Here is a 13768-nt window from a genome sequence, read left to right on the forward strand (position 1 = left end):
ACACACACACACACACACACACACACACACACACACACACACACACACTGACCAAAAAGTTATTTTTGTTGGTGCTTACATATGTCCCCATTACCAGTGAAACATAATCAAAACCTTTTTCTTTCACTTACTTGATGTGCCGTTTCATTGTTAATTTGTTCAGTCTCAACCAGGATTTCATCATACGTGTCAAGCAGTGAAGTTTCAGCTCTGTCTGTCCGTGGCCTCTCTTCCTCGGTGCGCACTGTCACTGTGTCCGTTTCCATCTTGTGCAGCTGTGTCTGTAACATTTCACATAAACCCTGTTCCTTGTCTGCATCGAAGTAGCTGTCCTTGTACCTAGCATAGAGCATGGTGGCGACACTGTACAGGCTCAGAGACAATGCCACCGAATCGCTTGTTCACAGCCTCTAGTAGAGTACTTTTCCAAGTTAACCCCTTTGTTGGCATTTTTGTTGAGCAGGCGTTTCAATGCCATGGCAGTGTGTCACGTCTGATGCAGGCGCAATTGAGCTTATTTAACAAATCAGGGTTTCTAATGGAGCTAGGATTGTTCATGTTTCAATCATGTTCTCAAATGCCATTGAAATGGCAGCAGCGTATGAGAACCAGCACATTCTTTAGCATGTAAAACGGCTTTCGTCAGTACGAAATCCTTGTCGCCCCACTGTGCTGTCAGACTCAATGCTCACGGGGCTGACATTGCTGGTCCAAATGTTAGCCGTGTAGCTAATAGCAGTGACGTCCATAGCAAATAGCTCATGGATGTGAGTTTCAACAATACTGTGTAACTCCGGTACGGCAAAATCTGAAAAATCGAGCCTATTTGGTAGTGTGTACCGGTGCTCGACCAGTCGGCGAAAGCCATCCACGACAGAGATTGGTTGATTGGCAATGAATTCCATTATCTAGGCGTTTAATGGATTTAGCCTTTGAGTTGACTCGCTGAAATTTTCTTACTCTTTCAAATGACTGCTTGACTTCTTGACTTCTCAGTCCACACAGCAGACGTTGTGGGCTAGGTTAGGAATGCTGTGCTGCATGTTTAGCTCTATTTTCCGTGGCGTCATTACGTCATCTGAAAATAAAAGAGAGCCGCACACTCTTGGAGCTCAGATGCAAAAATTTAATACCAACGTTTCGACAGTCAAGCTGTCTTCATCAGGGTATAATCACAAACACTGTGGGATGACTCGTTTATATAGTGTCAAAAGACACAGGTGTCTGTAATCATGGCCAGGAGTGGCCTAATCATTGGTTAATAATCAAATATTAAAATGTCATACAAAGAACAGCACACAAACAAATGGATAGCATACGATCATAGATTAATTTGACTATACAAGTTTACACACACAACAATCATCTACCTACGTTATATTGGTTATGCACTTCAGCTTTGACATTGTTTTTGAACATCTGCGTTAAACTCGACATTTTAGCTAATATCGTCTGATTCCAATATGCTTACCAATATATCGTGCATCCATAATATGTACGTACACTTTTCAATTAACATTAGCGATGGGAATGTCACAAGCCACGAGAGGGTTCGGTTGACATTCTTGCTTCGCAGCTCAAAAGTACCGTACATGTCGGAAGCCGCTAGCCAGGAGGCTAAGCATTGCAAACTATATTTAGGCCTACACTCTTGTCTTGAATAGTGCAACAATTCACAAGCATGTGCAGACAATTAAACAATTTAATTTATCGTCCATACACTCATTTATATTTGATCTTCAAGGCAAAAGCAGAGTTACTGCTAACGGATCATGTCTTCATCAGGTAACGTTAGCTTATCAAAAATGACCTATTACCCTTCTAATACAAATAGAAGTACAGTAGGCCTACCTTAAAACATAACAAACCATGCTTATCTTTTATCAATATCATGCACATCATTAGGCTGTGGTAAATGCAAATTGTGTCTGAAAACGTGGGTATAATTCACATGGGAGTTGAGATGTTGAGCTGTTTTATATGGAAGCCCATTCCCACCACCCAAAAATAAAATGCATATTAACCCAGCAAAAAAAGAAACGTCCCCTTTTCAAGACCCTGTCTTTCAAAGATAATTCATAAACATCCAAATAACTTCACATATCTTCATTGTAAAGGGTTTAAACACTGTTTCCCATGCTTGTTCAATGGACCATAAACAATTCATGAACATGCACCTGTGGAATGGTCGTTAAGACACACAGCTTACAGAAGGTAGGCAATTAAGGTCACAGTTATGAAAACTTAGGACCCTAAAGAGGCTTTTCTGCGGACTCTGAAAAACACCAAAAGGAAGATGCCCAGGGTCCCTGCTCATCTGCGTCAACGTGCCTTACACAGAACCCAAACTGGCTGGGCCCTTGCGCCATAGTGCATACATTTATTTTGTCTCCCCACACCAAACGAGATCATGACACGCAGGTTAAAATATCAAAACAAACTCTGAACCAATTACATTCATTTGGGGACAGGTTGAAAACCATTAAACATTTATGGCAATTTAGCTAGCTAGCTTGCTGTTGCTAGCTAATTTGTCCTGGGATATAAACATTGAGTTGTTATTTTACCTGAAATAAAACACATAAAACGGTCAACCGAATCGTTTCTAGTCATCTCTCCTCCTTCTAGGCTTTTTCTTCTCTTGACTTCATATTGCGATTGGCACCTTTCATAAATTAAGTGCATTACCGCCACTGACCTCATTCGTCTTTCAGTCACCCACATGGGTATAACCAATGTGGAGATGGCACCTGAGTACCTGCTTCTATAAACCAATGAGGAGATGGGAGAGGCAAGACTTGCAGCGCGATCTGCGTCACAAATAGAACTGACTTCTATTATAGCCCTTGGCAACTCTCGTTGGCGCAATAATTGAATAATATAGATTTCTAAATTAATTTGCAACGCTCCCATTCGCAGCGCCAGCGGTGTAGTCAGCCTGTCAGGCATGCTGCAAGGAGGCTTGAGGACTGCCGATGTGGCCAGGGCAATAAATTGCAATATCTATACTGTGAGACGCCTAAGACAGCGCTACAGGGAGACGGGACAGACAGCTGATCGTCCTCGCAGTGGCAGACCACGTGTAACAACACCTGTACAGAATTGGTACATCCAAACTTCACACCAGCGGGACAGGTACAGGGTGGCAACAAAGACTGCCCGAGTTACAACAGGAATGCACAATCCCTCCGTCAGTGCTCAGACTGTCCGCAATAGGCTGAGAGAGGCTGAACTGATGGCTTGTAGGCCTGTTGTAAGGCAGGTCCTCACCAGACATCACAGGCAACAACGTCACCTATGTGCACAAACCCACCGTCGCTGGACCAGACAGGACTGACAAAAAGTGCTCTTCACTGACGAGTCGCGGTTTTGTCTCACCAGGGGTGATGGTCGGATTCGCGTTGATCGTCGAAGGAATGAGCGTTACACCGAGGCCTGTACTCTGGGGCGGGATCGATTTGGAGGTGGAGGGTCCATCACGTTCTGGGGCGGTTTGTCACAGCATCATCGGACTGAGCTTGTTGTCATAGCAGGCAATCTCAAGGCTGTGCGTTACAGGGAAGACATCCTCCTCCCTCATGTGGTACCCTTCCTGCAGGCTCATCCTGACAAGACCCTTTAGCATGACAATGTCACCAGCCATACTGCTCGTTCTGTGCGTAATTTCCTGCAAGACAGGAATGTCAGTGTTCTGCCATAGCCAGCGAAGAGCCCGTATCTCAATCCCATTGAGCATGTCTGGGACCTGTTGGATCAGAGGATGAGGGCTGGGTCATTCCCCCCAGAAATGTCCGGGAACTTGCAAGGTGCCTTGGTGGAATAGTGGTGTAACATCTCACAGCAAGAACTGGAAAATCTGGTGCAGTCCTTGAGGAGGAGATGCACTGCAGTATTTAATGCAGCTGGTGGCCACACCAGATACTGACTGTTACTTTTGATTATGAAGATGAATTAATCTCCCAGTGTCTGGTTGAAAACAGACTGAACCAGGTTTTCCTCTAGGATTTTGCCTGTGCTTTGCTCCATTCTGTTTATTTTTTATCCTGAAAAACTCCCCAGTCCTTAACAATTTACAAGCATACCCATATCATGACGCAGCCAACACTTTTTGTAAAAATATGAAGAGTGGTACTCAGTAATGTATTGTATTTACCCCACACAACTTTTATCCTGGATACAATGTGTTAATTACTTTGCCACATTTTCTGCAGTCACCCTTGGCCTCATGGTGAAATCCCTCAGTGGTGTCTTTCCTCTCTGGCAACTGAGTTAGGAAGAATGCCTATAACTTCACTATGCTCAAAGGTATATTCAATGTCTACTTTTTATTTTTTACCCATCTACCAATACATTGCGAAACATTGAAAAAAAACTCTCTGTTCTTTGTTGTTGCATCTGTGTTTGAAATTTACCGCTCGACAGAGGAACCTTACAATTATCTGTATGTGTGGGGTGGAGAGATGAGGTAGTCATTAAAAAATCATGTTAAACACTATTATTGCACAGAGTGAGTCCATGCAACTTATTTGAATTGTTAAGCACATTTTTTCTTCTGAACTTATTTAGGCTTGCCATAACAAAGGGTTGGAGTACTTATTGACTCAAGACATTTCCGATGATAATTCATTTGTTTCTAAAACATCATTCCAGTTTGTCATTGTGGGGTATTCTGTGTCGTCCAAATCTCAATTAATAATTTTTAAAATTCAGGATGTAAAACATCAAAATGTGGAAAAAGTCAACGGATGTGAATAGGGATGCTGTCCTTCTAGGCAGAGTTCTTCTGTCCAGTGTCTGTGTTCTTTTGCCCATCTTTTCTTTTTATTGGCCAGTCTGAGATGTGGCTTTTTCTTTGCAACTCTGCCTAGAAGGCCAGCATCCTGGAGTCGCCTCTTCACTGTTGATGTTGAAACTGGTGTTTTGCCGGTACTATTTCATGAAGCTGCCTGTTGAGAACTTGTGAGGAATCTGTTTCTCAAACTAGACACTAATGTACTAATGTTCTATTCTGGCTAGAGCCAGTCTGCGCTGTTCTGTGAAGGGAGAGGTACACAGCGCTGTACCAGATCTTCAGTTTCTTGGCAATTTCTCGCATGGAATAGTTTTCATTTCTTAGAACGAGAATATACTGATGAGTTTCAGAAGAAAGTTATTTGTTTCTGGCCATTTTGAGCCTGTAATCAAACCCACAAATGCTGATGCTCCAGATACTCAACTAGTCTAAAGAATTGCTTCTTTAAAATCAGAACAGTTTTCAGCTGTGCTAACATAAATGAAAATGTAATTTCTAATAATCAATTAACCTAAAATTATAAACTTGGGTTAGTTAACACAACGTGCCATTGGAACACAGGAGTGATGGTTGCTGATTATGGACCTATGTAGATATTCCATTAAAAATCAGCTGTTTCCACCCACATTGTTAATTTTGCAAATGACTAATGTCTACACTGTATTTCTGATCAAATCAAACTTTATTTGTCACATGCGCCGAATACAACAAGTGTAGACTTTACCATGAAATGCTTACTTTAAAGCCCTTAACCAACAGTGCAGTTCAAGAAGAAGAAAATATTTACCAAGTATACTAAAATAAAAAGTAACAATAAGAATAACAATATCGATGCTATATACAGGGAGCACCGGTACTGAGTCAGTGTGCGGGGGTACATGTTAGTTGATGTAATCTGTACATATAGGTGGGGGTGAAGTGACTATGCATAAGTAACAAACAAACAGCGAGTAGCAGCAGTGTACAAGGAGGGGTGGTCAATATAAATTGTCCGGTGGCGATTTTTATGAATTGTTCAGCAGTCTAATGGCTTGGGGGTAGATGCTGTTGAAGATCCGATTGGTCCTAGCGCTCCGGTACTGCTTGCTATGCAGAAGCAGAGAAAACGGTCTATAACTTGGGTGACTGGAGTCTCTGACAATTTTATGGACTTTCCTCAGACACCGCCTATTATATAGGTCCTGGATAGCAGGAAGCTTGGCCCCAGTGATGTACTGGGCCGCACTACCCTCTGTAGCGCCTTAGGGTCAGATGCTGAGCGGTTGCCATACCAGGCGGTGATGCAACCATTCAGGATGCTCTCGATGGTGCAGCTGTAGAACCTTTTGAGGATCTGGGGACCCATGCCAATTTTTTTCAGTCTCCTCAGGGGGAAAATGTTTTGTGCCCTCTTCATGACTGTCTTGGTATGTTTGGACCATGATATTTATTTGGTGATGTGGACACCAAGGAACTTGAAACTCTCTACCCACTCCACTACAGCCCCGTCGATGTTAATGGGGGCCTGTTCTTTCAAAGACCAGGACATTTCTAAGTGACCCAAAACCGCACTATTGCAAAGTAATAGACGATTAGCACTGGGTTCTACTTATCTTTGAGTGACTGTGACGGAGTGGTGGATTTGTGGCAAGAACAAAGGCCACGAAGCTCAGTCTTGAATCACTTGTGTCCTCCAAAAGGAAATGATTTGCATGAAGCTAGTAGATATTCTCGCCTTGTTAACCAGGCTGCTGTCTGCTGTAACCTGAGCTGTAGAGATAAAGCATGATTGATATTTAAGGTCCATGCTGCCTTATCCTATTCTTTTTTGGGAAAACCAGCAGTGTAAAGGGTGTGTCCCAAATGCCACCCTATTCCCTATATAGTCCACTACTTTTGACCAGCGGGAATAAGGTGCCATTTAAGAGCCCTCGTTTGTATAGTGTTTTCCTACCCCCTTCAGGGAGAAGCTGCTCTGAGGGAGACGGCCCTCCATACTAAGAAAGTGTAACAAAACCCCTTGAGTCACCTCTCTGTTGTCCCACATGGTTTACAGCTGGAATGCAACATAATTTGATAAAGACAGAGCTCCAATCACGCTCCAAATCAGTTAATTGCAGTAATTTCCTTCTTTTGACAGTCAGGCTCAGCCCCTAAATCCCCAGCTGCCAATTAAGGTTGCTAATTTGCGATGCTGTTGAATAATTAGCTGTTGTCCTCTGGGACACAAAGGTCTCTGTTTCAGCCTAGGTAGTTAAGGAGGAGAATGGGCGGCAGGTAGCCTAGTAGTTAGAGTGTTGGGCCAGTAACCGAAAGGTTGCAAGTTCGAATCCCCGAGCTGACAAGGTAAAAATCTGTCGTTCTGCCCCTGAACAAGGCAGTCGTTCTGCCCCCGAACCCACTATTCCTAGGCCATCATTGTAAATAAGAATGTGTTCTTAACGGACTTGCCTAGTTAAATAAAGGTAAAAAAATATATATAAAAAAAATACACCTATTGTTATTAGAGTTGGGAGATATCCCAATTTTCATACCGTCATACTGTTTCTGTCCGTTACCGGGGTATATGGTATTACCACATATGTGCGCACAAAAAACATAGGCAAAAAACATGATCCAGGAGGGGATTGAATGTATCTGTTGTAACCAAGAAGCTTGATCTTGACATCTAGTCACTTCGCTAACAAGTTACCAAGCCAAATGCATATCTGGAGCCCCGAGTTGGATATAATTCATGACACATCTTAGATTTCCTATAGCTATACTTAACTTATAAGCAATGGCGTAGCACGCACCAACGCATAATTATAATATATATTTTTTTAAATGGTATTGAAAATCATACGGTCTGTATTTTGAAATAACCCTGTATACGGTATATCGCCAAAGCCTAATTGTTATATCCAATTTTTTTCAATACTGACAGACGGTGTACAGTTCAGTAGGTCAGTTTCAGTATCACACCCCTCTCTATCTGTGTCTGGTTTGTCTTTTACCTCAGTTCTTTCCCTCCCCACCTGTTGGCTAGGGCTTCTGGATAAAGGATGTCAGGCTATTGTCATTGGAGGAGCTGCTTGTGTTTACGGGTTACCATGGTGACCTGGCTAGTGCTTACGAACAGGTATAGGTTGTTCTATGTGTGTGTAGGGCTTGAGGTAAAGACTTGTTGCCGGACACAAAACATCCTCTGTTGTACTATGCAGCAGAGGCTCTGGGTGTGGACGCAACTGGCAAACACAGGGGGAATTAAGTAAAGGAAATTGATGACGCTATTACCCAAAGTTGCAGTCTAAAATGTAGTTTTGTGTCCCATGTTATAATTGTTATGCTATTCAGAGTGGTGATTCATCCTTGAAATAAAGGACATTGTTTTATTGACATCTTTGAACAAGTGGTAAATGTCAAGTTTCCCCCCTCAGAAAGAAAAGAACACTGCATAGGCACTGTGGTAATTAGACAGAATATTCACATCACCACCGTATTTAAGATTGCCAAAGAGCTGCTACTTCACAACAGTAAGCAAATTCAATAGGCTTATAGTCTACTTCTGCTAAGATCAAAACCGAAAGGACTTTATTTTCTTTGAGGAACCATATTTACCCTTGAGCTTTTCTCTTGGGGAAAAAAATAAGTGAATTCTCTAGTTTTGAGCCTGGAAGTAGAAGTTGAAGATCCTATATACATATATTTGTAATGATGACTGCATTACAATAGGCGTGTGTGTGCGTGTGTGTGCGTGTGTGTGCGTGTGCGTGCGTGTGCGTGCGCGTGTGTGTGTGTTTTAGGAGGAGGACCTATTCTATATTGGCAGTGATTAGCAACCAAAGCATGCCCCTGAAACCCCATCCAGGACAGGTGGCAGAACCTCACCCTGGCGCCCAGACATTCCAGACAGGCTTCTGGAGGGTTGGATTTTTCCCTGGCCATGTGGAACGGGCCTGGTCAGGGCCTGCTGCTGGACATCTCTGCCTGGCTGATGCCTGACCAGAGTATTCATAGATGCCAGAAGTGCCAGTTGCCTTAGTTCCAGTCACATATTTCGTTCTCTTTCTGTCTTTCACACCTGTATAGTAGACACACGGGCACGTCGTTTCTCTCACTGTAGCTGCTATTTGTGTGCTTTGCTTTGACCCCTGCCAGGTCACAAACTGGCAAAGTTCTTTAGCTTCCAGCTGGCAAGACTTCACTGCTAATTGTTTTTAGACCCATATGCCACAAAACAAGCATACAACCGTGTGGGGACTCAACTCCAGGACACCCACACAGTGACAGCCTCATTACTCAATAACCTAAAGGATTCCCTCCCTGTGAGCTGTGGAGCTGTTCTGATTCATTATCCCCATGTCTCTTTTCTCCTGTCTCGCTCACAGCCCAAGCAGCAATCCCAGCTTTGTGTGGTAGCGGAGTGCTGCATTATGTGAAATGTGATTCACACAGACTGAGGCATGCTCATATTATTTTGCACAGAGCGCCTCAAGCTTTGGAGCCGCCTACTGTGGCTGGTGTGTCCACCCCCCCCACACACACACACACACACACACACACACACACACACACACACACACACACACACACACACACACACACACACACACACACACACACACACACACACACACACACACACACACACACACACACACACAATCAGGGGCTTTGACCTTTAATGCTTTTCAGTGCTCTAACAACTGTAGCTGTCAGTGTCCGAGACAGATATAGGACCTTAAGCCCTCTGTCTGTTTGTTTCCAGGGGGAATGTTAAGTGAGGGGGACATAGTGTTTCATGTCCTGTCATTGAACAAACTGCTTTGTTGCACCCGACAAAAGTGCAAGGTCCGAATCACCTCATAAAACCCCAAATGCTTTAAATCCTTCTGGCCTTGTTCCTGCACACAGATTAGACTAGTCCTGGACTAAAAAGCATGCTGTGGAGTTTCTTCATTGAATTAGCTTTTTAGTCCAGAACTAGGTTTAGTGCCTAATCTGTATTTGTCTGCGAAACCGGTCCTTTTCATTTAATTGAAATCTTTGCTAGCCTACAGTTTGACTGGTGTTGTTCACATTGACATGGCTTAATTCATGCATATTTCTTGGGTATTCTACAGCTATATGAGTGCAAATGAAAGCTCATCAAATTAGACAGGTTTGAGTTGTCTCTGAAGGATCTGCCCTGCCTCTTTTCAAAGACCTCAGTCCTGAGAATGGGATGATGACGTTTAGATAGCAAATGTTCTTAAACCAAGCTTCTGCAGCTGAGCATGGAGGACTGACGTAAGGGGAATGGCCAGTGGCGTACCCTCCCTGAGACCAGATGAACTTGTAAAAGCAGCCTTCTGACTAGCCTAAATCTTCCTTAGTTTTTTTTCTGCACAGATTTGAAGTCATCTGTTCAGATGGAGGTATACACATCGTTCCTGTTCCTCTTCAATAGACACTGTTGGTAATTAGTTAGTGATAGACGTATGGGTTTCTGTGGACGTGGTCGATGGGATTTCTCAAACACAGACAAACTCCAATTCAATTTTTACACCTACTTCGGAGAGTCCATTTTGTGGCCTTGAATTCCCCTGAGAAATGTGGCAATTTCACATGGTAGCTAGCTACATTTGAACAGTAGCTGGTGTGAGAAGGTTCCGTTCTGTGGGTGTTTAGGCAGTGAAGCTTTGTGGTATGTTATTTCACATGCATCCAGAAATGTATCTGTTAAGTCTGCACCTACATCTCTGTGTAGTCTACCATTCCACAGTACAGTGCTATCGCGGGATGGGAAAAAGTGATATTCTTCTCAGCATTGACGATTAATGATAGACACTCCAGTGATGACACTCAAGCTTAGTTGATTCTCTTTTTCAAAAGAACTTTAAGTCTCTGTATTTCAGTGTGGGAAATGGTGAGTAATAAATTGCACCAGATTATTTTGTTCCCGCCGCCTGTATGGGAAATTGGAGGGATTCAGAAGGAGCTGAGCTGTTCACTCACTCACTCCCCAGTCAATTAGCCAACTGGCACACAGTTTCTTACTGGAGCTCAGCTACCCATATGTTGTACATAAACAATGAATACATTGATTGTGAAACAGCATAGGGTGCCATTTGGGACCCCGATCATTGACTGACTTGCTTTCGGCATAGTAAATAAACCTCTGGGAATAGTGCCTCCTTTGGACTCAACCTTGTTAGTCCATGGAGATTGATTAAGCCTGAAGGGCTCCTATAGCACTTTCCACTAATCCTCAGTGACATGTGGGTATGACCTATGCGATCTGCTTTCTTCCTAACTACTCTACCAATGCACCACCCAGACATCCATTTTTAATCACCTATGTGATCTGCTTTCTTCCTAACTACTCTATACCAATGCACCCCCCCCCCCATTCCCTATATAGTTCACCATGGGCCCTAGTTAAAAGTAGTGCACTATATAGGGAATAATGTGCCATTTGGGACGGAAGCATCTCACCAGTAGGAAAAGGTCACATCCTGCACCAGACATCCTGGAGGAGCAGTGAGGCAGTTTAATGGACACAAGGCAGTGCACTTTGTACTGTTACATACTTTTATATAATTATTTTTGCTAGATTAGGTAGGCTATCATGCTTGGTTTCAAGTAGGATGATTATTTATTGGGCAAGGGAATTAAATGCCACATACATCACTAGTGTTTGTTTTTTTAAAGCAATATTTGTTATGTATTTAGTTACAGTAGGCTTTGTTTTATGACAAGGTAAGGGATTCACCTTCCCCAGTTTTGCATGTCAGTGGTAATGTAGGCGTAGTTGTTTTAAATCATATTTTATCCCCCTTTTATTCTAATTCAATATTTACAAACCAAATCTGATATAATTGAAGATATTTTCAATAACATGCAGTGGAGTGAAAATCCATTGTTTGGTGCTTAGCAGAGGACAACTCTGCCCTCTACAGACGAGCTGTGTTGACTTCACCTTATTGTCTCTGCCCTCTACAGACGAGCTGTGTTGACTTCACCTTATTGTCTCTGCCCTCTACAGACGAGCTGTGTTGACTTCACCTTATTGTCTCTGCCCTCTACAGACGAGCTGTGTTGACTTCACCTTATTGTCTCTGCCCTCTACAGACGAGCTGTGTTGACTTCACCTTATTGTCTCTGCCCTCTACAGACGAGCTGTGTTGACTTCACCTTATTGTCTCTGGGCTCAACAGACGAGCTGTGTTGACTTCACCTTATTGTCTCTGCCCTCTACAGACGAGCTGTGTTGACTTCACCTTATTGTCTCTGCCCTCTACAGACGAGCTGTGTTGACTTCACCTTATTGTCTCTGGGCTCAACAGACGAGCTGTGTTGACTTCACCTTATTGTCTCTGGGCTCAACAGAGTTGATGTTAATTCATTTTCCTACCTAAAACTGATTCCTCTCTGTGTCAGTGGGATCAACAATACAGCTGTGTCTCGTGAGGATCTGTGTTTGGTTAGGCAGCTGACTTTTATCAGTCATAATGAGGCATAAGCAAAAAGCAGTTCACTTCCCTATGGCTTCCTATCATTGCATACAAAAGGTGGTGTATAAAGTTTCAAGAGTTAAGAGAAATGTTCAATATAACCTGTTCCTTGTTTAACAGATTTTCCTAATTTACCGTGGGATCTTCTGTCCTGCTTCGTTCTTCTGAAGTGTCTCTCTTGTTCCCTCTGTGCAGATGTGAAGGGACCACCCACACACCGCTTTTCCTGCGGCCAGTCACCCTACTCCGAGACCAGTATGTGGGAGAGGAAGTACTGCATCCTGACTGATAGCCAGCTCATCCTGCTCAACAAGGAGGAAGAGGTGAGTGAAGTTCCTCCTAATACTACCCTTACGCACACACACACTTTGAGGGACAAAGGAAGGTGTGCATTGTAGGGTGCTCCACCTTGCATCTCTAAAAATCAATCCCGGCTTCTGTGTGTGCAGAAAAAATATATAATTAAAGATCAGACCTAAGTATCCTATATTTCCCTGGCTGATAATGTTCCTAAGCTACTGTGAAAACTATTACGGTTTCAGTATACATACTATAGAAAACATTATTTGCTGATGATGCCCTATTAATAGGGTGAGTGCTATTTGGAATCATTGGGACGTCCATAGCCAAAACCCTTAGCTATTTAAAATTTCAACTTCAATGGGGTAGGGATGTCCCAAGGATCCCGGAAAGCACGGACCCTACTAACAGATCCTCCTGTCTCCCCCTCTGTGTGATTCTCAGATGCCAGGTGAGGTGGTTGATGGTCCTACAGAGTCATCGAAGGGCAGGAGCCTACGTAGGACAGTCAGTGTCCCTTCAGAGGGACAGTTCCCTGAGTTCCAGGCAGAGGGCGCCTCCATGCTAGGTAAGACACACCACAGACTAGAAAGGAGAGGAGCCTCTGCAGTTACCACTCTGTTACACAATGCACTGACTAATGGGACAGGGAAACATTGGCTGTCTCCCACATGGCACCTTATTCTCCTTTTAAATGTTTTTATGTATTTATTTATTTGTAATAATGACAATTACAACAATACTGAATGAACACTTATTTTAACTTAATATAATACATCAATTTAGCCTCAAATAAATAATGAAACATGTTCAATTTGGTTTAAATAATGCAAAACAAAGGGTGGGAGAAGAAAGTAAAAGTGCAATATGTCCCATTTAAGAAAGCTAACGTTTACGTTCCTTGCTCAGAACATGAGAACATATGAAAGCTGGTGGTTCCTTTTAACATGAGTCTTCAACATTCCCAGGTAAGAGGTTTTAGGTTGTAGTTATTATAGGACTATTTCTCTCTATACCATTTGTATTTCATATATATACCAATATATACTATTGGATGTTCTTATAGGCACTTTAATATTGCCAGTGTAACAGTATAGCTTCCGTTCCTCTCCTCGCTCCTACCTGGGCTTGAACCAGGAACACATTGACAACAGCCACCCTCGAAGCAGGGGAACAACCACTCCAAGTCTCAGAGCGAGTGACGTTTGAAACGCTATTA

The 13768-nt window shown here is 43.0% G+C and overlaps 1 protein-coding gene across 8 annotated transcripts in view; it reads left to right on the forward strand.

Moving 5' to 3' along the window:
- The window catches only part of LOC124041879 (ras GTPase-activating protein nGAP-like), a 94094-nt gene that overhangs the window by 31196 nt on the left and 49130 nt on the right, over window positions 1-13768 (forward strand). For all 8 annotated transcript variants that reach the window (XM_046359982.1, XM_046359983.1, XM_046359985.1 and 5 more), the window contains 2 exons: window positions 12445-12572; window positions 12994-13117. In XM_046359982.1, the coding sequence (XP_046215938.1) occupies window positions 12445-12572; window positions 12994-13117 (252 nt within the window). The remainder of the gene's footprint in view (window positions 1-12444; window positions 12573-12993; window positions 13118-13768) is intronic.

The sequence above is a fragment of the Oncorhynchus gorbuscha genome, linkage group LG08, assembly GCF_021184085.1.
Source record: "Oncorhynchus gorbuscha isolate QuinsamMale2020 ecotype Even-year linkage group LG08, OgorEven_v1.0, whole genome shotgun sequence".
NCBI classification, from domain to species: domain Eukaryota; kingdom Metazoa; phylum Chordata; class Actinopteri; order Salmoniformes; family Salmonidae; genus Oncorhynchus; species Oncorhynchus gorbuscha.